Source organism: Pan paniscus, chromosome 1 (assembly GCF_029289425.2).
Source record: "Pan paniscus chromosome 1, NHGRI_mPanPan1-v2.0_pri, whole genome shotgun sequence".
Taxonomy (NCBI): Eukaryota; Metazoa; Chordata; class Mammalia; order Primates; family Hominidae; genus Pan; species Pan paniscus.
Window position 1 is genome coordinate 222,063,998 of NC_073249.2, and position 24,365 is coordinate 222,088,362.

The 24,365-nt window shown below is 56.4% G+C and overlaps 1 protein-coding gene across 5 annotated transcripts in view; it reads left to right on the top strand.

Annotated features, from left to right (window-relative positions):
• CHD5 (chromodomain helicase DNA binding protein 5) overlaps nt 1-24,365 on the top strand; it is a 79,601-nt gene that overhangs the window by 20,593 nt on the left and 34,643 nt on the right. For 4 of the 5 annotated variants that reach the window (XM_034954014.3, XM_034953986.3, XM_034953997.3 and 1 more), the window contains exons 3-17: nt 259-438; nt 4,392-4,510; nt 5,131-5,369; nt 7,512-7,636; nt 8,886-9,009; nt 10,581-10,747; nt 10,918-11,142; nt 13,122-13,328; nt 13,570-13,781; nt 15,838-15,969; nt 16,062-16,170; nt 17,386-17,577; nt 17,663-17,863; nt 23,106-23,243; nt 23,333-23,454. In XM_034954014.3, coding sequence (XP_034809905.3) covers nt 259-438; nt 4,392-4,510; nt 5,131-5,369; nt 7,512-7,636; nt 8,886-9,009; nt 10,581-10,747; nt 10,918-11,142; nt 13,122-13,328; nt 13,570-13,781; nt 15,838-15,969; nt 16,062-16,170; nt 17,386-17,577; nt 17,663-17,863; nt 23,106-23,243; nt 23,333-23,454 — 2,492 coding nt within the window. Of the gene's footprint in view, nt 1-258; nt 439-4,391; nt 4,511-5,130; nt 5,370-7,511; nt 7,637-8,885; nt 9,010-10,580; nt 10,748-10,917; nt 11,143-13,121; nt 13,329-13,569; nt 13,782-15,837; nt 15,970-16,061; nt 16,171-17,385; nt 17,578-17,662; nt 17,864-23,105; nt 23,244-23,332; nt 23,455-24,365 lie in introns of those variants that run through there. The other variant, XM_008975719.5, reaches the window with a different exon arrangement.

Genomic DNA, 24,365 nt, shown 5'->3' on the forward strand with positions numbered 1-24,365 from the left:
CGCCTCACCTGCAGGTTCTACTGCTTCCTGTGGTGTAGACACTGGGGACAAGACTTGGCTCAGGCTGGCTTGGGGTTGCCCCTTTGGCTGGGCTTTGGGGCTGAGCTGTGAGCAGTGGCTTCTGATGATGAGTGGAGTGATGGGGATCGGTCGATCCCCAGCATGGGCCAGGAGGTAGCTCTCAGGGCCGTCCTGCTGCCCAGGACTCTGGATGTTCCTGGGGCCTCTGTTGCCCTCACTGTCCCCCTTCTTTTCCAGGGGAGCAATGATGAGCTATCAGAGAATGAAGAGGATCTGGAAGAGAAGTCGGAGAGTGAAGGCAGTGACTACTCCCCGAATAAAAAGAAGAAGAAGAAACTCAAGGACAAGAAGGAGAAAAAAGCCAAGCGAAAAAAGAAGGATGAGGATGAGGATGATAATGATGACGGATGCTTAAAGGTAACTGTGGAGGCCTGGCTGGGGGGACAGAGCGACATCCCCCTTTAAGGGGGCTGAGCCTCTTGCCTGTATGTTCTCTCTGTGTGTGTGTGTGTGTGTGTGTGTGTGTGTGTGTGTGTGTGTGTGTGTGTGTGATGGAGTCTCACTCTGTTGCCAGGCTGGAGTGCAGTGGCCTGACCTCGGCTCACTGCAACCGCCTCCCAGGTTCAAGCAATTCTCCTGCCTCAGCCTCCCGAGTAGCTGGGACTACAGGTGCACGCCACCACACATGGCTAATTTTTGTATTTTTAGTAGAGACAGGATTTTACCACGTTGGCCAGGATGGTCCCCATCTCTTTTTTTTTTTTTTTGAGACGGCATCTCGCTCTGTCGCCCAGGCTGGAGTGTAATGGCATGATCTCGGCTCACTGCAACGTCCACCTCCCGGGTTCAAGCGATTCTCCTGCCTCAGCCTCCCGAGTAGCTGGGACTACAGGCGCCCGCCACCACACCTGGCTAATTTTTATACTTTTAATAGAGACGGGGTTTCACCATGTTGGCCAGGATGGTCTCGATTTCTTGACCTTGTGATCCACCCACCTCGGCCTCCCAAAGTGCTGGGATTACAGGTGTGAGCCACTGCGCCCGGCCTCCATCTCTTGACCTCGGGATCTGCCTGCCTTGGCCTCCCAAAGTGCTGGGATTACAGGCGTGAGCCACCGCGCCCAGCCTGTTCTTTTTTTTTTTTTAGAAGGAGTTTTGCTCTGTTGTCCAGGCTGGAGTGCAGTGGCTCCTGCCTTAGCCTTCTGAGTAGCTGGTACTACAGGCACGCATCACCACACACAGCTAATTTTTGTAGTTTTAGTAGAGATGGGGTTTAGCCATGTTGGCCAGGCTGGTCTTGAACTCCTGGCCTCAGGTGATCTGTCCGCTTCGGCCTCCCAAAGTATTGGGATTACATGCGTGAGCCACTGCGCCCGGCCTGTTCTCAGCCTTCTGACCCGAGAGCCTGAGTCCGAAGGGCCAGAGTGTCCTTTCCCACCTGACCTGCAGATGGGGCCGTGAGTGCGTGTGCTCTCGTGTGTGCGTGTGTGCATGCACAGTAAGGATGGATGAAATTTAGGGCTCAGTGGCAGAGATCGTGCAGCATCTTGCTAATGTCCTGGCTGCTCTGCCAACAGCTTGCCCGCACGAGTGAGCAGCTATTTCTAGGGGAGAGTGATAGATAGTGTGAGCTCAAGTTTAGTGTCAGGAACCTCTTGCTTGGAGCAATTCGGGAAAATAAAACAACAAATGGAGTCTTTGCCACAAGAAGTGCTGGACAGCTTTGTTTATGGTAGAAAGGGAACTTGTGTCCTGAAATCCTGCCCAAGCAGGCATTCCCGGAGTCTCCTACTGCACTTGGGGCAGAGCAGCTACAGAGATGGGCCAGCTCTCCCCTGGGCCCAGCATCCCCAGGAACATGGGAAATGATGTGAAGGAAGCCAGGCCTTTATGGTCATGCTGAGGTGCTCCGGAGTCTCAGAGGCTGCACCCTGGGGCTCCTTGGGAAGGTGGAGAGGCCAGGGGTGAGGCTGGTGGACAGGCAGTGGGTGAGTGACAGTGCCACTCAGGAACACTGTGCTCCCTTTGTTCTTTTATGAGACACCAAGGCTCGGTTTGGGCTGGTCACGGATTTAAAGATAAACGCTCTGTAAATATTAGTACAGTTGCTGTTGGGTGAGGCAGAAATCATGAATGTGAATAACTGAAGTTGGGAGGTGCGGGAGGAGGAGCGATTCTTCCTGACGGTGTCCTGACACCTGGGGTGATTTCGTGAGTCAGTGGAGTGTTGTGAGTCACCGGAGACGGATCGTCGCTGCGGGGCTGACAGTTCTGAAAGCTTCACTTAAGAGAGTGATTCAGGATCACCCCGTAACAGTATCATCCCCTCGCTCACCTGCTGCTCTGCTGTCCTGGGTGGGGACCAAGGGGTCCGTGTGCCATCAGGAATGGCCATGTGTGTCCACGGGGGCAGGTCAGCCACAGAGGGGGCCCCGTGTGAGGAATTCTCTGAACTGTCACAGAACAGGAGGCAAGAATGGGCTCTGGAGGCCTCCCGCAGCCTGGATGGGCAGACTGGTTCTCAGTGCTGGGAGACGCTCAGGGCAGCCTCCTGTTGCAGGAGCAGAAGCCCAGCTCCGGGGCCTAGGCAGTAGAGGGACGTGTGGGATCAGGGCCCTGAGAACTAAGAGGCAAGGGGCTTCGGGGTTGTGGGACCCAGTGGTATTATCAGAGGCTGTCTCTTTGCATCATTCACTCTGCCTCTGCTGTGGCAGTGTTGGGCTCAGGCCAGGCACCCTCATGGCTGAGCATTCTTGTGGCTGAGAATGAGGGCAGCAGCAGCTCGGGGCTTCTTGGCCCCTCCAGCAGGAGGGAGAGCAGGCCTCCCATGTCCAGGTATGCAGGCAGGAGACCAGCATTCCCCCTGACTGGACTGGCTTAAGACATGACTGGCCTGACCAGACTTTGGCCTAGGAGTGGTGTGTACTGATTGGCTTAATGTATCAGGTTGGGTGGGGGCAGCTCAGGGCTGCTTGGAAGAAGTGGGGTGTCAGGGAAGGAGGAAAAAGGGTGGGTTGGGTGCTAACAATTGCTAACACATTTTGACACACCCTGTTCCAAGCACCTGCACTAAGTCATTCTGTTCTGCAAGGCAGTGTGCCATTATCTCCATTTTACAGATGTGGAAACTGAGGCAGGAAAGTTAAGTAACTTATCCACCTCTTACCACCGGTATGTGGCAGAGCCAGGATCAGAACCAGCCCATGCCACATCCGGCCCCTCCCTTTCTGAGCCCCGCCAGCCCGGGCCTGGTCATCTGGTCACCTGACCCCTGGGCTAGCTCTCTTGAGAACTCACTGTGCCCCTGGGATGTCCCCCCACCCCAGGCCTCAGCAGTAGTTGGATCCTCTCAGGGCTGTGCCCCCGGGATATCCCTCCACCCCAGGCCTCAGCAGTAGTTGGATCCTCTCTGGGCTGTGCCCCCAGCTGGCCCATTGTCCCATGCCCCTGCCCCAGCAGAGTGCACTTTCCTTTCACTGGAAACTGGTAGTGGCCTGTCCTTCACAAGGGCTGACGTAGCTATACCTGGCACCCTGGGGAGGCCTCATGTCTTTTTTTTTTTTTTTTTGAGACAGAATCTTGCTCTGTCACCCAGGCTGGAGTGCAGTGGCGCCATCTCGGCTCACTGCAACCTCCGTCTCCCGAGTTCAAGTGATTCTCCTGCCTCAGGCTCACAAATAGCTGAGATTACAGGCACACACCAACACACCTAACTAATTTTTGTATTTTAGTAGAGACAGGGTTTCAGCATGTTGGCCAGGCTGGTCTCTAACTCCTGACCTCAAATGATCTGTCTGCCTTGGCCTCCCAAAGTGTTGGGATTACGGGCGTGAGCCACCACCCCTGGCCTGGAGGCCTCATGTCTTTCTAAAGTGGCTTAGGCAGCCCTGGAGCCCTGCACCCTCATCAGGGACATCTTCCCATCTTCAGGCCACTGTGCTGTCCTGCTGTCCAAATCCCCAGAATGCAGGCCCCCCAGAGGGCAAGTTCTGTTGTCCTGCCCTGGTGTCCCGAGGCTGGTCGGGCAGCCCTATCTCAGGATGGGGGCCTGGTCTCAGGCATCCAGTCTCCTTGCCCACACCTGGCTGATTTCCCTTTCTGGAAGTTCAGGGCACACACATGGCCTCTCCCCAAACCCTGACGTCGAACACTTGGCCTGCACTTCGTGGGCTGGCATCTGAGACGTGGCATAGATTGGGGGCTGCGGGGCTTGAATGTTTCCTAGGGTGGGTGAGAATGGTCTGATTACATTGCAGACACAACCCCTCCTCTTTCCCCTGTGCCAAAGCCTCCTAGGCAGAGACCCTGGGGATGGGGGTGCAGGTCAGAAGGCCCCTCAACAACTCTACCTCTGGCCTGGGTCTCTGTAGGAGCCCAAGTCCTCGGGGCAGCTCATGGCCGAGTGGGGCCTGGACGACGTGGACTACCTGTTCTCGGAGGAGGATTACCACACGCTGACCAACTACAAGGCCTTCAGCCAGTTCCTCAGGTGGGCGGGGCACTAGGGCTGTTCTCCAGGCCCGCACATCCTCTGGTGGTACCAAGTCGGGAGGGAGGCAGAGGAGTGAAGCCCCGGCACCTGGGGTAGGGGTGGGCTCTGTCAGACCGACTGAGCAACCTGGGGGAGCTGGAGGGAGGGGGCAGGACCCCTTCATGTTAACAGACCGCCAGGCCTTCCCTTGTGGGCCCTGCCTCTCAGCCCTTGAGTCTCTTCCCCTTGGGGAAGGTGGTTCCAGTCTTTCCTGGGGGGTCTTTCACCACCATGGCCTCTCAGCTCTGGTAGAGGTGGGACGGAGACCCCGAGGCCCACTCTAGCCCACCTGTGGCCCCACAAGTCTTGCAGGGCCTGAAAACCCAATGAGAAAATCACCAACTGTGTGGACAGGAAGCTGGGGTGTTTTGGGGGTGGCCTGTGGGTGTGGACAGGAAGCTGGGGCGTTTTGGGGGTGGGCTGTGGTCAGTGGGTTTCCCGCCTAATCTCTCTAATCAAGAACCTGGGGCTGCTGCCATAGATCGCACGCGTGGCAGAGGGGTGGGCCCTGCCGGGGGTCGGGTGGGCCTCTCATCTCACCTGGCCTTGCCCTGACCCTCCCGCCTCCCCCCCTACAGGCCACTCATTGCCAAGAAGAACCCGAAGATCCCCATGTCCAAAATGATGACCGTCCTGGGTGCCAAGTGGCGGGAGTTCAGCGCCAACAACCCCTTCAAGGGCAGCTCCGCGGCAGCAGCGGCGGCAGCGGTGGCTGCGGCTGTAGAGACGGTCACCATCTCCCCTCCGCTGGCCGTCAGCCCCCCGCAGGTGCCCCAGCCTGTGCCTATCCGCAAGGCCAAGACCAAGGAGGGCAAAGGTAAGGCTGGGGTTGGGTGGGCACCTGGTCCCGCTGGGAAGAGGTCCCTTTCAGACCCTACAGGAGAAGCCACGGGGCAGACGTGGGCAGGGAGGGGCAGCTGGGGCGCTCCTAATCGAGGGCTCTGTGCCTGTGTGACCTTGGATTGCCCGGTCCTTTCTCAGCAGTGAGGCAGCATCGTCGCCTCTTTTGTGCCTGACTCCCTTTTGGGGTTGGTGGAGAAGCAGAGGCGATGATGTGGGCAGAGGTCTGGGAGGTTTGAGCCTGGCCAGCCAGGAGGTGCCCCCGACGTGGGCCTGGAGGGAGGGCGGGACCAGAGGTACGCAGACTCCAGGCTCCAGCCTGGCTCCAGCCTGGGTTTCTGGGAGTTGGCAGGCTCTTGGGTTTGAGCCTGTGCCGTTTCTGGGGAGGAAGAGGAGGCCCCAGTCGAGCCCGTCTCTTCTTCTTGTCTGCATACCCACTGTGTGCACGGTTGTTCTCCAGGCCCTCGGCCAGTGTGGAGCATGGAGGCCCTGCCCCTCCAGCTTTAGGATCCGGGAAGCAGGCAGGAGTTGGAGGGACTGGGCACGGCCAGGTCTCACTTCCCAGGGAGGCTGTTCTGGGACAGGCCTGGAAGGAGATCGAGATCCAAATTCTGCCTCGGTGGCAGGGCGTCTGGGTGGGGAGGATGCAGGCAGCAGAGGCCCCCTGTGACTTGAAGGCCCTGGGGAGGGAGCTTTCTGGGTGCAGGTTTCTGGCCTTTTGGAGGCTGGGGACGTTGATCTCCCCAGGGCTGTCAGTCACCTGCAGCTCAGCTTTCCTGGGTGCCCTGATTTGTTTTGTTTTGTTTTGTTTTGTTTTGTTTTGTTTTGACAGACTCTCACTCTGTCTCCCAGGCTGGAGTGCCATGACACAATCTCTGCTCACTGCAACCTCCGCCTCCTGGGTTCAAGCAATTCTCCTGCCTCAGCCTCCTGAGTAGCTGGGATTACAGGAGTGCACCACCACACCTGGCTAATTTTTTGTATTTTTAGTAGAGACAGGGTTTCGCCGTGTTGGGCAGGCTGGTCTCAGAACTCCTGACCTCAGGTGATCTGCCCACCTCGGCCTCCCAAAGTGCTGGGATTGCAGGTGTGAGCCACCGTGTCTGGCTGATTTGGGTTTTGATGGAAGGGGCTGAGGGGGCTCCGGGGATCCCTTCTTTCAGCCCCAAGGAGCTTTAGTTTCTGGGGTTCTGTGTCTGGCATCACCATGCCAAGTCTCTGAAGGGAGCCTGGTGGGTGAAGTGACAAGGGTCAGAGTCTGTTCCCTGTCCTGCTCCATCTGTCTGGGCCATCAGGATCTCGGGAGGGGCTCCTGGCCCGCCCCTGTCTGCCCAGCCTGCCTTGTTTTCTCGTTTCCTCTCGCGCTGCAGCTGCTGAGCTATCGATTCCATGAGCTGCTTATTCAGAGCTTGGAAAATTGAAATAGATTTTCCGCGGCGCCGTGGAGGGTGCAGCTGGGCTCCTAGCTCCATGTCCGTGTGTGTGGTGTGGCCAGAGGACGGCCTGGGGAGAGGCTGCCTCTGTGGGGTGTGCATCCCTGCCTCCAGGCCCCCCTTCCTTCCTGGGTCATTACTCCCCAGGTAGCTAATTGCCCTGTGGCCAGCTCCATAAAAACAGCCTCAGCCCTGCTGGCCCTTGCTGGGGTTGACTGGCAGAGGTGGAGCAGTCTTGGGTGGGACCAGCATTGCCTGGCTGGCAGGTGGGAAAAGGCCTTTTGGCTCCAGGACATCCTTTGGGGGCTCAGGCATGGACCACAGGTGGGCGGCTGTGCCTTCAGTGGCCCTGCTGGCTGTGGGGGATGGCTAGTGCCTCCTTTCAGTGGTTGGAGATGGTATAGGGGATCCTCCCAAAAGGGCCACATTTCTGTGGGTCGTGGACAAGGGGCAGCAAGGCGGTCAGGGCAGCCTCCAGTCAGAGCCGTCGTCTGGTTTTTGCCTCACTTGCTGTGTGATTTTAAGCAAGGGGTTTACCTCTCCAAGCCTCAGGCATCTCATCTGAAACGGGGTGATGGTAGAAATGACCCTTTCCTTATTGGGTAACCGAGAGCTCAGTGAGATGATGGCAGGAAGCAGGCCGTCAGTGGTGGCAGTGGTTGGCTATCATCACTGCTGTTTTTCAGGGCCTGGAGTGAGGAAGAAGATCAAAGGCTCCAAAGATGGGAAGAAAAAGGGCAAAGGGAAAAAGACGGCCAGGCTCAAGTTCCGCTTCGGAGGGATCAGCAACAAGAGGAAGAAAGGCTCCTCGGTGAGTGTGTGCGTGTGTGCGTGTGCGTTTGCATGCGTGTGTGTCTGCACATGAGCACGCAGGGGCCAGGCGAGGGCCTTCAGTTCATTACAAACTAGCTGGGGCAGGTCGCACCCCTCCACTATTCTCCTTCCATCCTACATGCAGGTGTGCTGGGCCTCAGTTTCTCTATTTGTGTGATGAGGAGTTTAGATTGAATCCTTCCAAGGGCCCTTCTAGCCTGGACTCTGGGCAGGGAGTGCTCCCCTGGCTCACCCTCCTGAGTGGGAGCTCAGTCCTGGCTCCTGCTGTCCACAGCTGCAACTCCATTTGGGCAGGAGGTGGAGGGATCTGTCCTGGTGGGGCCTGGCTGCCCAGCACCCAGGTCTGCTCTCGGGGGGAGTAGTTGGGTGGGGGCTGGACCCTAGAGAAGTGGTATGTGGGCAGGATCAGGCTGGCTGGAGCCCCAGTTACCTCCTCCTGTCCTCAGGGCCAGCTCTGGGCCCAGGCTCAGACGCTAAGCCCAGGTCTTACTCAGCCTTGGGGCCCCCCTTTCTCTGTGAGTGTGAGGAACATTCGCCCTCCTCACCCCCACAGGTAGCTGCCTCCCTCACCTCACCCCAGCCCTGCAGTGGGGTGGAGTTGGAAGCTCTTTCCCTGCACCATGGCAGGAGCCAGTGTTAGGTCTGGATGGGAGCATGGAGAGAAGGTGTGGCCCGCCCTGGAGCTGACAGTCCAGTTCAGCTTAGCAGATATTTGTTGAGCACATACTGTGTACCAGGCCCGCTGCTCAGCCACAGTGGGCCGTGGTCCTGTAGCACTCGTCACCTGGCAGGCATGTTTGCTGGTGGAGAGCCCATGATGTACCAGTCAGACAGGACAGGCCAGACCTGGCACACAGGCAGCCACAGTAGGTCCAGTAAAGGAGAGATCTGGGAAGACTTCTTGGAGGAGGTGTCCCTAGGGCTGCCCCTTGAAGGATGTTTAGGAGTTTGGCAGGATGGAGGGCAAGGCCTGGGAAGCTGTTCAGAGGTGGAAATTGTGGGAAGTGTCTGAGGCTGGAGAGCAGGGCTCTGGGTAGGCGATGGGACATCAGGCTGGACAGGTAGGCTGTAATGTGAGGTTTTCAGCTGTGTGGAGGGCTGAGGTGAATCACAGAGAGCACTGTGTCTCCAGAGCCTCTTCTGTGCTTTGTCCCACCCCACTGCCTGGGCCAGCGAAGCCTTCTGGGTGAAGCCCTGGGATCACAGGACCCTGTCTTCCCCTGCAGAGTGAAGAAGATGAGAGGGAGGAGTCGGACTTCGACAGCGCCAGCATCCACAGTGCCTCCGTGCGCTCCGAATGCTCTGCAGCCCTGGGCAAGAAGAGCAAGAGGAGGCGCAAGAAGAAGAGGAGTATGACTCCCCTTCCAGAGAGTTCTTGGCCTGCTGGGTGGATGTAGTGGGGCACGAGTAGGACTCCCCATATGGACGGTTCTCGGCCTGCCGGGTGGATGTGCGGGGCATGGAACCTCCCCGTGGGAAGCAGGGGGAGGGCATCCTCATGTCTCAGCCAGGTGGGGCCCTGGTTTCTACTGTCTGGGGAGGGGCATCCTGTCCCAGTAAGGAAAGAACAAGGAACCTATGGTGGGAGCTACCCCAGGGCATTTGCATTAGCAGTGACTGGAGAGGGAAGTGCTTCATCCCATCGCCATCCTCCCTTCAGTCACCCCCCACCCACTTAACACCCATCTGTCCCCTCACCTTCCTTCCCATCCCTCCTTCTCCCTTCTTCCCTCAGTCCCTTCTTTTTATCCATCCATCCTTCATCCATCCAGCCATTCATCCATCATCCATCCATTTGTCCATCCATCTGTCAGCTGTCCATCCACCATCCATCCATCCATTCATCCGTCCGTCTATCCATCCATCCATCCCATCATCCATCCATCCACTTGTCCATCCATCCATCCATCCATCCATCCATTCATCCATCCATCCTTTTGTCCATCCATCCATCTGTCCATCCATTCATCCGTCCATCCATCCCATCCATCCATCCACTTGTCCATTCATCCATCATCCATTTGTCCATCCGTCCATCATCCATCCATCCATTGTCCATCCGTTATCCATTCATTTGTCCATCCATTATCCATTCATTGGTTCATCCATCCATCCATCTACCACTCTGTCCATCCGTCATCCATTTGTCCATCCATCATCCATTTGTCCACCCATCCATCCATTTGTTCATTCATCTATCCATCCTTTTGTCCATCTATCCATCCATTTGTCCATCTATGCATCCATCCTTCCATTTGTCCATCCATTACTCATCCATTTGCCCATCCATCCATCCATCCATCCATTTGTCCATCCATCCATCATCCATTCATTTGTCCATCCATTCATCCATCCATTTGGTTTATCCATATATCCATCCATTCTTTTGTCCATTCATCCATCTATACATCCATCCATCCACTTGTCTATCCATCCATCCATCCATCATCCGTCCATTTGTCCATTCATCATCCATCCATCCATTTGTCCATTCATCATCCATCCATCCTTCCATCCACCTATCCATCCATCCATTTGTCCATCCATCCATCCATCAGTCCACCCATTTCCATTTGTCCATCCATTTGTCCATTCATCATCCATCCATCCATCCATCCATTTGTCCATCCATTCATCTATTCATCCATTTGTCTATCCATCCATCATCCATTTATCCATTCATCTTTCTACCCATCCACCCACTCTCCTACCCTTCCTTCCTTCCTTCCTTCTTTCCTTTTATCCGTCTTCTATCTCCTCACCCTTTTACCACCTCAACCATCAGTCTATTCACCCACCCACCTTTCCATCCGCCCTCTATTAGACATCTACTCTGTGCCTGTCTGGCCTGGGGTGATGCAGTTGGTTGTGTGCTGGGAGTGTGGATGAGGCCTTCCATGACTGCCTCTCCCCTACCCTAGTTGATGATGGTGACGGCTATGAGACAGACCACCAGGATTACTGTGAGGTGTGCCAGCAGGGTGGGGAGATCATCCTGTGCGACACCTGCCCGAGGGCCTACCATCTCGTGTGCCTGGACCCAGAGCTGGAGAAGGCTCCCGAGGGCAAGTGGAGCTGCCCCCACTGTGTAAGCCTTGGCAGAGCCCCGGGCTGGGGGCGGGGCCACGCCTGGCTCCCCCACCCCTGTGCCCTCATTTGGGGGCAGAATGCGGGGAGATGCTGTAGGGGAGGGAAGGAGTCGGGCCTGGTGGAGCGGGGACCCCGCCCAGGGTGCCTCCACCTGGCCTCCTCCCCCAGGAGAAGGAGGGGATCCAGTGGGAGCCGAAGGACGACGACGATGAAGAGGAGGAGGGCGGCTGCGAGGAGGAGGAGGAGGACGACCACATGGAGTTCTGCCGCGTGTGCAAGGACGGGGGCGAGCTGCTCTGCTGCGACGCCTGCCCCTCCTCCTACCACCTGCATTGCCTCAACCCGCCGCTGCCCGAGATCCCAAACGGTGAATGGCTCTGCCCGCGCTGTACTGTGAGTGTTCCGCCCGCCCCGCGCCGGACGCCCCGCCCCACCCCAGGAACAGGCCCCGCCCCCAGGGGAAGGCCTGCCCTCCTCAAAAGGCCCCGCCCCTGCCGGCTCCTGCCCCGCCTCGGTAGCCGATCCCGCAAAGCTTCGCCCGCGCTGCTCGAGGCCCCGTCCACAATAGCTTCCTCGCGCCCTTCTCCGCGTCTGACTCCCCTAGAGACGGGAGGCATGAGTGTTAGGGAAAGGCAGACAGGTGTGGTGATCATGCCAACACCGCGACCACTGTTCAGTGACCACGTGCTCTGCAAGGGCTCCACATCCATCATAGTGTCCTTTAACATTACTGAGTATTCTGGCACCAGGCATGTTACTCCCTTTTTAGATGAGAAAACTGATGCTCAGGGAAGCAGAGTGACCTGCCTAAGGCCACACAAGGGCAGAACTATCCACTCAAATTCAGGTTCCTGGAGCCACCCCAGACCTGGCTCCTGTTCCAAGGCTGGGGATAGGGAGAGGGCAGGAGGTTTCTAGGGCAGGAGGCTCCTAGGGCGGGAGCGTCAGTTTCTACAGGAAGAGGGGCATCCGCCATCCGTCACCCCCCAATCACAGTAGACATCGGAAGGCCCCTTGCTCTGAGCGTCTGTCCTGCCCCCCGTGGTGCCAGATCCCCCACCCCTCAGGTCCTGGGCTGTGCCGCCTTTAGCCCTGGGCTGTCCTGTGTGCATTGTGTGTGTGTATGTGTGTGCGTGCATCCGTGCGCATACTTGTCTGTGTCTGTGTAGGGGCCAGGGGAGGACCCTTTTGAGGGGTGCAGCCTTCTTTACTTTCCTAGGATTGATGGAAGGCCCTGGGGATGCGAGGGGGGCAGGAGTGGGGTTCCTCTCAGCTTCTTCCCTGAGGGGTTGGGATGGGGGTAGGAGGGTCCATAGCCTGGGTAGGAAGGGTCCCCTCTTCCACTCCCCCAAGAGCCAGTGGAGGAGCCTCTCCTGCCTCCCATGTCCTCCTCCTCCTCCTCTGCCTCTCGGCCTTTGCTGTCACCAAGGCCAAAGGAAGGCTGGCTGTGTGGTGTACCTTGCACCTCCAGAATGCCTTCAGGTGTGATGTGGCACCACAAATCTGGTAGATGGAGGAAGGGGTGGGCCATTTTACAGATGGGAAAGCAGGCTCTGGAGGCTTGGACGAGTTTCTGAGGACAGGTAGTAGCAAAGCTGGGACCTGCTATCCCCACCAGAGCTGTCTCCCTGAATCAGTCACCCCCGGCCCTGTCCAGTCAGACAGCACCGCCTCCTTGGAGGGCCAAGGCTGCTCCCACCCATCTCAGGGCCCGAGTGGTGTGGTTTGTGGCTGTTGTATTTCTTGCCTTTGCCAGCCAGCAGCTCCCTGTCACCCTAGCATCTGTCAGGGCCCCTGCAGTGTGTCTGTGGGCTGCCAGAGATGGGGCCTCATTGTCCCAGCCTAGACGCACGGTGCCTGGGTGCAGTCCTGCCCCGGGTGAGGGATGGTGGATGGGGCTGCCATGTCCCTGGGCTCCAGCACGGGGCTCATGCTCCCTGAGTATTGGGGATCACACAGTGATGTGACCTCTTTTCAGGGGGCAATGGGAAGACCTAAGGTAGGGGAAGTCCAGAATCTCATGTTCTGCTCCCTGCTCTGCTGTCCCTTGCCGAGTGGGCCTCAGTTTCCCCCTCTGTCCTATGCACGTGGCAGTCTCACCTACACTGGCTCAGATATTCTGGGTGCCGATAAGTTCACCATTGAGTGAAAGGGCCACGTGGTCTCACAGACCCCCACTGCCCATCTCCTGTGTGCATGACCCATGCGGCTCCTGGGGACGGGGTGGATGTCATGGCGTCACCGTGGTACTGTTCTGACTTGGGGGCAGTGGCACTGATGGGAGGAGCCTGCATGGCAGCCTGCTGTCATGGGAGCCTCAGGGTGGGGCCCTGCAGCTGAGCCCCACCTTGGGGACCCTTCTCTGTCCACAGTGCCCCCCACTGAAGGGCAAAGTCCAGCGGATTCTACACTGGAGGTGGACGGAGCCCCCTGCCCCCTTCATGGTGGGGCTGCCGGGGCCTGACGTGGAGCCCAGCCTCCCTCCACCCAAGCCCCTGGAGGGCATCCCTGAGAGAGAGTTCTTTGTCAAGTGGGCAGGGCTGTCCTACTGGCACTGCTCCTGGGTGAAGGAGCTACAGGTGAGTGCCCGGGAGGGTGGCTGTGCTAAGGCCCGGGACCTGGTGAGCCCTGGACCCTCCTGGGCTGGCGGGAAGGGGCTGAAGCGCCTCTGACTGAGGGGTGCTGTTGGGAGTTGGGGTGGTGCTGAGCGGGAGGATTGTCCTGCCTGGGACCTGGGCTGGGGCTAGAGGAGCTGGGTAGGGAGAGGCAGGGGACCATGGCCCATCTCCCTTCTGTGACTTTGTGCCGCTCCATGAGCAGCTGGAGCTGTACCACACGGTGATGTATCGCAACTACCAAAGAAAGAACGACATGGATGAGCCGCCCCCCTTTGACTACGGCTCTGGGGATGAAGACGGCAAGAGCGAGAAGAGGAAGAACAAGGACCCCCTCTATGCCAAGATGGAGGAGCGCTTCTACCGCTATGGCATCAAGCCAGAGTGGATGATGATTCACCGAATCCTGAACCATAGGTGTGTGCCTGCAGGCGGCCACCCTGCCCATCGCTGGGGCCGGGCCACGTCAGCTTCTTTGCCCTGTAAAATGGGTGCAGCGCAGGGTGCCAGGGCCCTTGCTTTGGGGCTGCCGTGCAGAACCACATGTGGGCACAGCAGGGGCACAAGGAAGGGCCCAGGGTTCCCAGTGCTGGAGATCTGCCTGACCTGCTAGAGGGGCCGTCCCATGCATGCCGGCACACTCATGCATACGTGTTCACACCCCTGGGGCGTCGGGACCCTCATGCTGGGTTAGTGCTTGATACCAGCAAGAGGGTTCTGAGGATGAGGGACGCCCGAGGTGTGGGAGTATGTCCACATTTCCCTGCGTTTGTAACAGCAGCTGGCTGTACTGAGCACTGCCTACCCCGGGAGGGAGGCGTCTTACTTTCACCTCTGTTTTACTGATGTGAGAATAGGCACAGCAAGGTTAAGTCGCTAGAATCACACAGCCATGGGGTGGAGCTGAGATTTGAACCCCATGCTTTCTGACTGCAGGACCTGCTTTCTTAGCTACTGTTGTACCCCCCAGTGCCCCAGCAACAGCTCTTCCTGGAGCAGTCTGGCAGTTCCCTGGGATGCCTTAGCAATCAGAGGCTGCAGGAGGCTGGCACAAAGAGCCAGAGGCAGGAGGCCCGTGGGCTTTGGTTTTGATTTGGTGGGTGGTGGGAATGCCTGCTGATTCTTGAGTTGAGGTGCTTGAGAACTGGTGGTGGCTGACAGATGGGCCTTGGGGTGGGGCCCAGAGTACCTGCTGCCTGGTGGCAGCTTGGAGCTTGTGCTCCCCATCCCAGCTACCCCGTGGCCTCTGTTTTTGAGGGGCTTAGGATCGGTGGCCTCTGACACTCAGTGCTTCTGGCTTCAGGCAGCTGTTGGGTAGAGCAGAGGTTAAAAGCCTGAGCCAGATGTTCAGATTTCAATCCCGGTTCCCATCTGCTGAGCTTTGAGGCCCTTTTAGGGAACAGGCTGCTGCACGGGTGACAGGAGCTTGCCAGAGGCTGGCTGTGGGTGGTCTTCAGTAGGAGGGTCGCGGAATTTGAAAAACTGCCCCCTTCAACTATGGGACACCCCCCTTTTCCTCCCCAGGCCTCCCTGAGAATGACCTTCAAGGGTCAGTTCCTGTGGGAACCTGAGCCCGGCAATGAATTGGCCCATGGTTTTCTACCTTTACTAAATTACATGCTAAAAATATACATGGTAGTTTTTCTCTCTGCCCCAGAGTGGGGTAGGTGAATCTCCCCCAGATTTGTTCCCCCAATCTGCAAAACAATTAATTATGTATGGGAAAACAAACAAACATCGGTTGCCGTGGTAATTGGGGATCGGTCTTTCTCTTAACGGCCTCAGGCCCGCAGTAGCCGCTGCTCACCGGGTCTGTGTGCCGCCTCGGCACTGCTGTGTGGGGTAGCCAAGCCCCGGCCCGGCCCTCCAGCACTCCTCTGGCCTGGTTGCCTTAGCCTGGGTGGGTGGGAGGCCCTAAGGAGCCTCCCGGTGGCCAGAATCAAGCTGTGTGCTGCTGGGCTTGGTCACTGGGTCTTTGTGTCCCCAGAAGAGACCACCTCACACGCAGGAATTGCATCCTTATCTACTTTGCAGAGATGACTCCTCACCCTACGTGGGCACTGCACAAGTCCTTTGCGTATTTTAAGTTAGAAAACTGAGTCCATTGGCAGGAAGGAGAACTTTCCAACTTAGAAATCCAGAACTCCTGTGAAAATCCAGACCCTGTGACAAATGGGATTCATCCCTGCCACAGAGGCTGCAAAGGATGCGGGAGGCTGGCTCATTGCTCCTCTGTTAGCTGGCCTCCGTGTCCCTCTCCAGCTCTGCCACATCCCCCTCTCATTCGCTGTGTGGCCCCAGGCAAGCCGCTGCACCTCCCTGGAGCTTCTGCCCTCGTCTCCTCCTCCTGGCTGGACTCAGCATCCGAGGGGACCCTGGGTGTGAATGGCTCTGCATCCTGGGAGGTGCCCTTCATCAAACCCGTGCTGTGGCCACTGCTCTGAGCGACCCACATCTGTTCACTGTGTTGCAGCTTTGACAAGAAGGGGGATGTGCACTACCTGATCAAGTGGAAAGACCTGCCCTACGACCAGTGCACCTGGGAGATCGATGACATCGACATCCCCTACTACGACAACCTCAAGCAGGCCTACTGGGGCCACAGGTGGGTCGCAGGGATCCGGCTGCTAGGCACAGGCTGCCGGGACCTGCTCCTGGGCTGAGCCTTGCTCACCTGCCTCCAATGCCGTTTCCCAGGGAGCTGATGCTGGGAGAAGACACCAGGCTGCCCAAGAGGCTGCTCAAGAAGGGCAAGAAGCTGAGGGATGACAAGCAGGAGAAGCCGCCGGACACGCCCATTGTGGACGTGAGTGGGGAGGGTGGGGCAGCAGTGGGTGGGGTTGCCAGGGCCTGCCCACCTCAGACTTGAATGTGCAAGGGGTGTGTGTTCTCAAAAGGATGTTTCCTTGGGCCCTCATGGCTTATGCAGACAGTGTCATGCCCATGTAGGCTAGGACAGCTGGAAGGCCCCTCATAACACTGCAGCTGACATGCTACTTACACACCACTCACCTGGGAGGAGACCCAGGATGACTCATTCAGCAGAGCTCCCTGGGTGTCCACTAGCGCCTGGCCCTGGGTTGGCCCTGAGGAGACGAGGGCCAGTGAGCCCTGGGTAGCTGTTTCAGAAGACACACTGTCTTCTAGGGGCCCTTGGTGGGTATCCACAGAACACGGAGGGCCTGGCCTGGGACTATCAGGCGCCTGTCAGATGCTGGGGAAAGGCAGATGGGCCTGGTCCATTGGGAGGACTGCATGGGGCCAGTGACCTGGAGCAGGATCAAGAGGCAAATGGGCCGGGCATGGTGGCTCATGCCTGTAATCCCAGCACTGTGGGAGGCCGGGGTGGGAGGACCGCTTGAACCCAGAAGTTTGAGGCAACGTAGTGAGATCCCACCTCTACAAAAAATTAGCCAGGCACGGTGGTGTGCCTGTGGTCCCAGCTACTAGGGAGGCTGAGGTAGGAGAATCCCTTGAGCCCAGGAAATTGAGGCTGCAGTGAGCCATGATTGTGCCACTGCACTCCAGCCTGGGCAACAAAGACTCTGTCTCAAAAAAAAAAAAAGTAAATGTCTGGATGCAGTGGAGGAGCCTGTTACTGGGGGCGTTGCGAATGCCCCAGATGGATGTTCGTTTTGTTGTTCATCCAAAAAATGGTGAGTAAGTGACCACATGTCCCAGGCACTGTGTGGTACTCAAGAGGAGGCAGTGAACAGGACCAAGGTGGTGATGACAACCTGGGCTCAGAGTCAGAGAATTCAACAGTCGGGAAATTTCCCTGATAGGAGAAGTACAGGGCTGCCATGGGAGGACACTGTGGGAGCACTTCAGCCAGGCTGGGAGTCAGGGAGGGCTTCCTAGAGGAAGAGGTGTTCCATCCAAGAACTGGAGAAGAGTTAGGAAGACAGACAGGAGTGGGAAGAGTGTTCCAGGCAGAAGGAATTGCATGTGCAAAGGCCTGTAGTGTGGACTCTGGTGGCCCAGGATCAGGGGCGTGTCTGAACCGCTGCCTCCCCTGCAGCCCACGGTCAAGTTCGACAAGCAGCCATGGTACATCGACTCCACAGGCGGCACACTGCACCCGTACCAGCTGGAGGGCCTCAACTGGCTGCGCTTCTCTTGGGCCCAGGGCACTGACACCATCCTGGCCGATGAGATGGGTCTGGGCAAGACGGTGCAGACCATCGTGTTCCTTTACTCCCTCTACAAGGAGGTGGGCAGGCGGGGCAGGCGGCCAGGAGGGGTGGCTGGTCCTGGCCAAGGGCAGGTGGTCTCACGGCATTGGCCTCTCTCTCCAGGGCCACTCCAAAGGGCCCTACCTGGTTAGCGCGCCCCTCTCCACCATCATCAACTGGGAACGCGAGTTTGAGATGTGGGCGCCCGACTTCTATGTGGTCACCTACACGGGGGACAAGGAGAGCCGCTCGGTGATTCGGGAGAACGAGTTTTCCTTTGAGGACAACGCCATTCGGAGTGGGAAGAAGGTATTCCGTATGAAGGTGAGGGCTCGCTATCCTTGGAAGGACGGTAGGAAGGCCCCCGGTCTAGTTCAGGGACCACGGGTGCCGTGCACTCCTTTGGGGTCCCTCAGCCTGGGAGGGCTACCGAGGCCGGCAGGCTCTGAGGGGCTTGTCCTAGAGGCTGAGTTACAACCATGTCAGTTTTCTGGGGCTCCTGTAACAAAGTGTCACAAATGGAGTGGCTTCAAACAGCAGAAATGTATTCGGTCACAGTTCTGGAGGCTGGAGGTTGGAAATCAAGGTGAGGGCAGGGCCACGTGCCTCTGAAAGCCCCAGGGGAGAACCCTTCCTTCCTCCTTCCAGCCTCCTGGTGGCGGCAGGGGTTCACTGGCCTACAGCTGTCGCGTCAGTTTCTGCCTCTGTTAGCACATGGGGTTTTCCCGTTTGTGTCTGTTTCTCATCCTATAAACACATCATTCATACTGGATGTAGGGCCTACCCTGATCCAATATCATCTCATCTTAGCTACTTATTTTATTTATTTATTTATTTATTTTTTGAGACACTGTATCGCCCAGGCTGGAGTGCAGTGGGGCGATCTCGACTCACTGCAACCTCCCCGTCCTGGGCTCAAGTGGTTCTCCCACCTCAGCCTCGTGAGTAGCTGGGACTCCAGGAGTGCGCCATCATGGCCGGGTAATTTTGTATTTTTTGGTAGAGACAGGTTTCACCATGTTGGCCAGGCTGGTCTTGAGCTCGTGACCTCAAGTGATCTGCCCTTCTCAGCCTCCCAAAGTGCTGGGATTGCAGGAGTGAGCCACTGTGCCTGGCCCCAACTAATAATTATTATTATTATTAATTATTATTATTCTTTTTTTGAGACGGAGTCTCACTCTGTCGCCCAGGCTGGAGTGCCGTATGGCACGATCTCAGCTCACTGCAACCTCTGCCTCCCGGTTCAAGCAATTCCCATGCCTCAGCCTCCAGAGTCGCCGGGATTACAGGCACATGCCGCAATGCCCAGCGAATTTTTTGTATTTTGGTAGAGACAGGGTTTTACCATGTTGCCCAGGCTGGTCTCGAACTCCTAAGTTCAGGCGATCTGCCTGCCTTGGCCTCCCAAAGTGTTGGGATTCCAGGTGTGAGCCACCACGCTCAGCCTATTATTATTATTATTATTATTATTATTATTATTATTTTGAGACAGGGTCTCGCTCTGTCACCCAGGCTGGAGTACAGTGATTGATCATAGCTCACTGCAGCCTTGACCTCCCGGGAGCTGGGACTACAGGTACACACCACCACACTCAGCTAAGTTCTAAATTTTTTGTAGAGATGGAGTCTCCGTATGTTGCTCAGGCTGGTCTTGTACTTCTGGGCTCAAGTGATCCTCCTGCCTCAGCCTCCCAAAGCATGGGGATTATAGGCATTGAGCCACCATGCCCAGACAACTAATTATGTCTGCAAAGACCCTATTTCCAAAAGAGCTTCTGGGTGGACATGAATGTTGGGGGGACACTATTCAATGCAGTGCACCAGCTGTGTGACTTCTGGCAAGTCACGTGGCCTCTCTGGGTCTCAGTGTTTTCTCAGCAAAATGGAATTAACAGACACACCCCACAGAGTCAAGTGAGTTAATAAGCATGAGGTCTCATGGTGCTGTGAACCCTGCAAGGTCTTGTTAAAGCGCAGTCTCTGACCCAGCAGTGCTGGGGTGGGGCCCGAGCCTCTGCATTTCTTTTTCTTTTTCTTTTCTTTTTTTTTTTTTTTGAGACGGAGTCTCACTCTGTCGCCAGGCTGGAGTGCAGTGGTGCGATCTGGGCTCACTGCAACCTCTGCCTCCCAGGTTCAAGCGATTCTCCTGCCTCAGCCTCCCAGGTAGCTGGGACTACAGGCGCGTGCTACCACACTCAGCCGCTTTTTGTATGTTTAGCAGAGACTGGGTTTCACATGTTGGCCAGGATGGTCTCGATCTCTTGACCTCATGATCCGCCCACCTCGGCCTCTTAAAGTGCTGGGATTACAGGCTTGAGCCACCGCACCTGGCCTGAGCCTCTGCATTTCTAAACCCTCTCCACATTGAGGAATGAGGACTTGTAGCCACTGGCCCCTAGGAGATGTCAGTGCTACAGCCTTGGGGGCTGGTGGATCCTCCCACAGGTCCTCCGAGTCCCTCAGGGCGGCCTCCTCCACTGCCTCCTAGCAGCTGTGGCTCTTAGAGATGCTCGGAAACTGTTGAATGAGTGAATGAATCGATGATCCCACAGGTGACTTTGTAGATGGATGAGCCCCTGGATCATCAGACGCAAAAGAACCTCCCCTGAGCCACACTGGGACCCTGCCGTGTGCCAAGCACTTTGCTGATTTGGCTCTTCTATTTTATTGTTAAAAGTTGTGGTAAAATACACATAATGTAAAACTTACCATCTTAACCGTTTTTAAGAGTACAGTTCAGCTGGGCACGGTGGTGTGCACCTGTAGTCCTAGCTACTTAGGGAGGCTGAGGCAGGAGGATTGCCTGAGCCCAGGAGTTCGAGGCTGTAGTGCGCCATGATTGTGTCTGTGAATAGCTGTTGTACTCTTGCCTGGGCAACATAGTGAGACTCTGTCTCTTTAAAAAAAAAAAAAAAACAGCCGGGCACGGTGGCTCACCCCTGTGATCCCAGCACTTTGGGAGGCCGAGGCGGGTGGGTCACCTGAGGTCAGGAGTTTGAGACCAGCCTGGCCAACACGGTGAAACCCTATCTCTGCTAAAAATACAAAAATTAGCCAGGCGTGGTGGTGGGTGCCTGTAATCCCAGCTATTCAGGAGGCTGAGGCAGGAGAATCGCTTGAACCTGGGAGGCAGAGGCTGCAGTGAGCACCATTGCACTCCAGCCTGGGCAACAAGAGCTAAACTCTGTCTCAGAAAAACCAAAACAACAACAACAACAAAACAGTTTAGTAGTGTTAAGTACATTCACATTGGTATGCAACCAGTCTGCAGAACTCTTTTCATCTTGCAAAGTGGAAACTGTCCCCATTAAACATGAACATCCCCACCACCTCGAGCCCCTGGCAGCCACCCGTCTACTGTCTGTCTCCACGAGGTTGACTACTCTGGGTACTTCATATGAGTAGAATCGGGAAACATCTGTCTTTTTGTCACTGGCTCATTTCATTGAGCAGAATGTCCTTGAGGTTCATGCATGTTGTGGCACGGGTCAGAATTTCCTTCCAAGGCTGGAGAACCCCCATCACAGGGATAGACCACATTTTGTTTATCTGTTCATCTGTTGTTGAGCACTTGGGCTGCTTCTGGCTTTTAGTGGTCGTCAGTAACTAACGGATGGGAAGGAGTATGGGTGTGCAAATATCCCTTTGTGTCCCTGCTTTCATGTCTTTTGGGTATACACCCAGAAGTGGAACTGCCGGATCATATGGTAATTCTATTTCTGATTTTTTGAGAAACAGACTTAGCTCTTTGAGTTCTCATAGCATTCTTCACCTAGATAGGCGAGGAGACCGATGCTCGGCTAAAAGATTGTGTGCAAACCCAGGTGTCATGTGCAGGCAAAGCCTGTGCTGCACAGCATCCTCGGCCCTCTCTGCTCTCTCACGGGCATGTGGGCTGCTGGGAGAGGCAGGCTTGGTGCAGCACAGGACAGGCCTACATCACTGGGGGAGACCGGTGCAAAATGAAAATGCAGGGCTCGCAGGAAAACAGCTTTTTCCTTTCTTCTGTGGTCTCTGTCAACATGCCAAGGTGTTTTAAATTTGCTTGCTTTTTTTTTGGAGACAGAGACTCACTCTGTCACCCAGGCTGGAGTGCAATGGTGTGATCTCGGCTCACTGCAACCTCTGCCTTCTGGGTTCAAGTGATTCTCCCACCTCAGCCTCCTGAGTAGCTGGGACTACAGATGTCCACCAACACGCCTGGCTGATTTTTGTATTTTTTAGTAGAGATGGGGTTTCGCTATGTTGGCCAGGCTGGTCTCCAACTCCTAGCCTCAAGGGATCCTTCCACCTTAGCCTCCCAAAGTGCAGGGATTATAGGCGGGAGCCACTGTGCCTGGCCTAAATTTGCTTTTTAAAGTCGTGTTCCTTCAGGTGTGGGGATCCTCACCGGGAGAGTGCAGACCCTCACAGGCACCAGGCCCTGTCCTGGAACTTGGTGCATAGACCGGGTGCCTGGCTCCCTCTCCCCACCAGCACCCAGGTCCAGGCCCCCACCAGGGGGAGTAGGAGGACAGTGGTCACCAGGCAGGGGCAGGGGAGCAGGGAATGAGAACCTGTCCCAGGGAGGCTCCACGCCCCCAGCACACACTCCACTGTCCCCTGGGATATTTGTTACAAAACACAAATTCAACAATAAACAATAAAATGATTAATAATTTCACATCAGCAACCTCAGGGCATTAAACCCCAAGTGCAGGGTCCCTTTCTCTGTTCATATCCTGGCTATGCCATTTGTTAGCTATGGGTACCTGGGAGAGTGCTCCAGCCTGAGGCCCCCTGAGCTTTAAATGGGGATAAAAGGCCAGGTGCGGTAGCTCACGCCTGTATTCCCAGTACATTGGGAGACTGAGGCAGGAGGATTGCTTGAGGCCGGGAGTTTGAAGCCAGCCTAGTTAACATAGAGAGATCTCTCTCCAAAAGACAAACATAACCCTGGGGGGAGTGGGGGATAAAGGACACAATTGAGCTTGTATGTTTTGTTAGGATGAGGTGAGAGTGGAAACAAAGTAATAAGCCCAGAGCCAGGGCTGGTCGTGGTGGCTCACGCCTGTAATCCCAACACTATGGGAGGTCGAGGCGGGCAGTTCACTTGAGTTCAGAAGTTTGAGACCAGCTTCAGCAACATGGTGAAACCCTGTCTCTACAAAAATACAAAAATTAGCTGGGTGTGGTAAGGCATGCCTGTAGTCCCAGCTACTCGGGAGGCTGAGATGGGAGGATTGCTTGAGCCTGGGAGGTGGAGGCTGCAAGTGAGCGGTGATCGTGCCACTGTACTCCACGCTGGGGGGTGGGAGTAAGACACTGTCTCACTGGAGCTGTTACAAGCGGAGGCCGTTTCTTCTCCTCCACACCACCCTCTCTCAGGGCTGTGTTCTGAGCCTCAGTGGATGCCCCTCTGCTTGGTGGTCAGCATCTGCCCCTCTGGTCCTAGGCTGGCCGGCCCAGGGCTCTGTGGAGCCTTTGTGGGTTCCTGTGCACACCTCCTTCTTGGCTCTTTGTCTCCTGGGACTGTGATCCGCTCTGCTCCCAGCCGTCTCCTCCCCAATGCCCCTCTTTTCTCCAGAAAGAAGTGCAGATCAAGTTCCACGTGCTGCTCACCTCCTATGAGCTCATCACCATCGACCAGGCCATCCTGGGCTCCATCGAGTGGGCCTGCCTGGTGGTAGACGAGGCCCACCGCCTCAAGAACAACCAGTCCAAGGTAGGTGGCGCTGGCCGCCAGACCCCAGAGCTGCCCGGGGCGAGGGGCCGCCCAGAGCCCCCTGACGGGCCCCACTCTCCTCCCCTCAGTTTTTTAGGGTCTTAAACAGCTACAAGATTGATTACAAGCTGCTGCTGACAGGGACCCCCCTTCAGAACAACCTGGAGGAGCTTTTCCATCTCCTCAACTTCCTGACTCCAGAGAGGTTCAAGTGAGTCACCTGGATCTGGCTAGGGAGGTGGTGGTGGGGCTGGGTGGCCCCAGTGAAGACGGATCAATAGCCCATCCTGGCTGTGAGACCTGCTCGGCCGTTGCTTCCTCATCAGTAAAATGGGAGCATTAGCAATGTCCCCGCTTTGACCTCCTGCAGGAGCAGGGTGTTGGGGTGGGTGGCGTGGGCACATGGGAATGTTTGGTAAATATCAACTGCTGCTAATACCACGACTTTTCCTTAGCTCTGCCCTAGACCACCCGGGGTTCCTCCTGGACTGCCTCCCCTGGCAGGTTCCTTTCCCTCCACTGAGACCCAAGTGACTCACGTGGGCAACCGTGGTGGAGGCAGAGGCAAGCTCCCAGGTGGCCGGAACCCACTGCCCCATCCCCCTCATCTTCACCTACCTCCACTTGCCTGCTCAGAATGGGGGGTTCAGGGTGCACAGTGTCGATTTTGGAATCAGGAGATGCAGTTTTTTTTTTGTTTGTTTTTATTAAAAGAAAGAGTCTCACTCTGTCACCCAGGCCAGAGTGCAGCGGCTTGATCTCAGTTCACTGCAACCTCTGCCTCCTGGGTTCAAGTGATTCTCCTGCCTCAGCCTCCTGAGTAGCTGGGATTACAGGCATGTGTCACCACGCCCGGCTAATTTTTGTATATCTTTAGTAGAGTTGGGGTTTCATCATATTGGCCAGGCTGGTCTTGAACTCCCGACGGGTGATCTGCCCGTCTCGGCCTCCCAAAGTGTTGGGATTACAGGCATGAGCCACCAGGAGATGTAGATTTGAGGGCCGGTTTTGGCACAGCTGGACTGTATCAACTCGGGCACTCATCAGACGCAGTTTCCTCATCTGTTATCTGGGTAATAGAGAGCTCCTGTCCAGGACGGTTTTGAGGATGGAAAGGTGTCC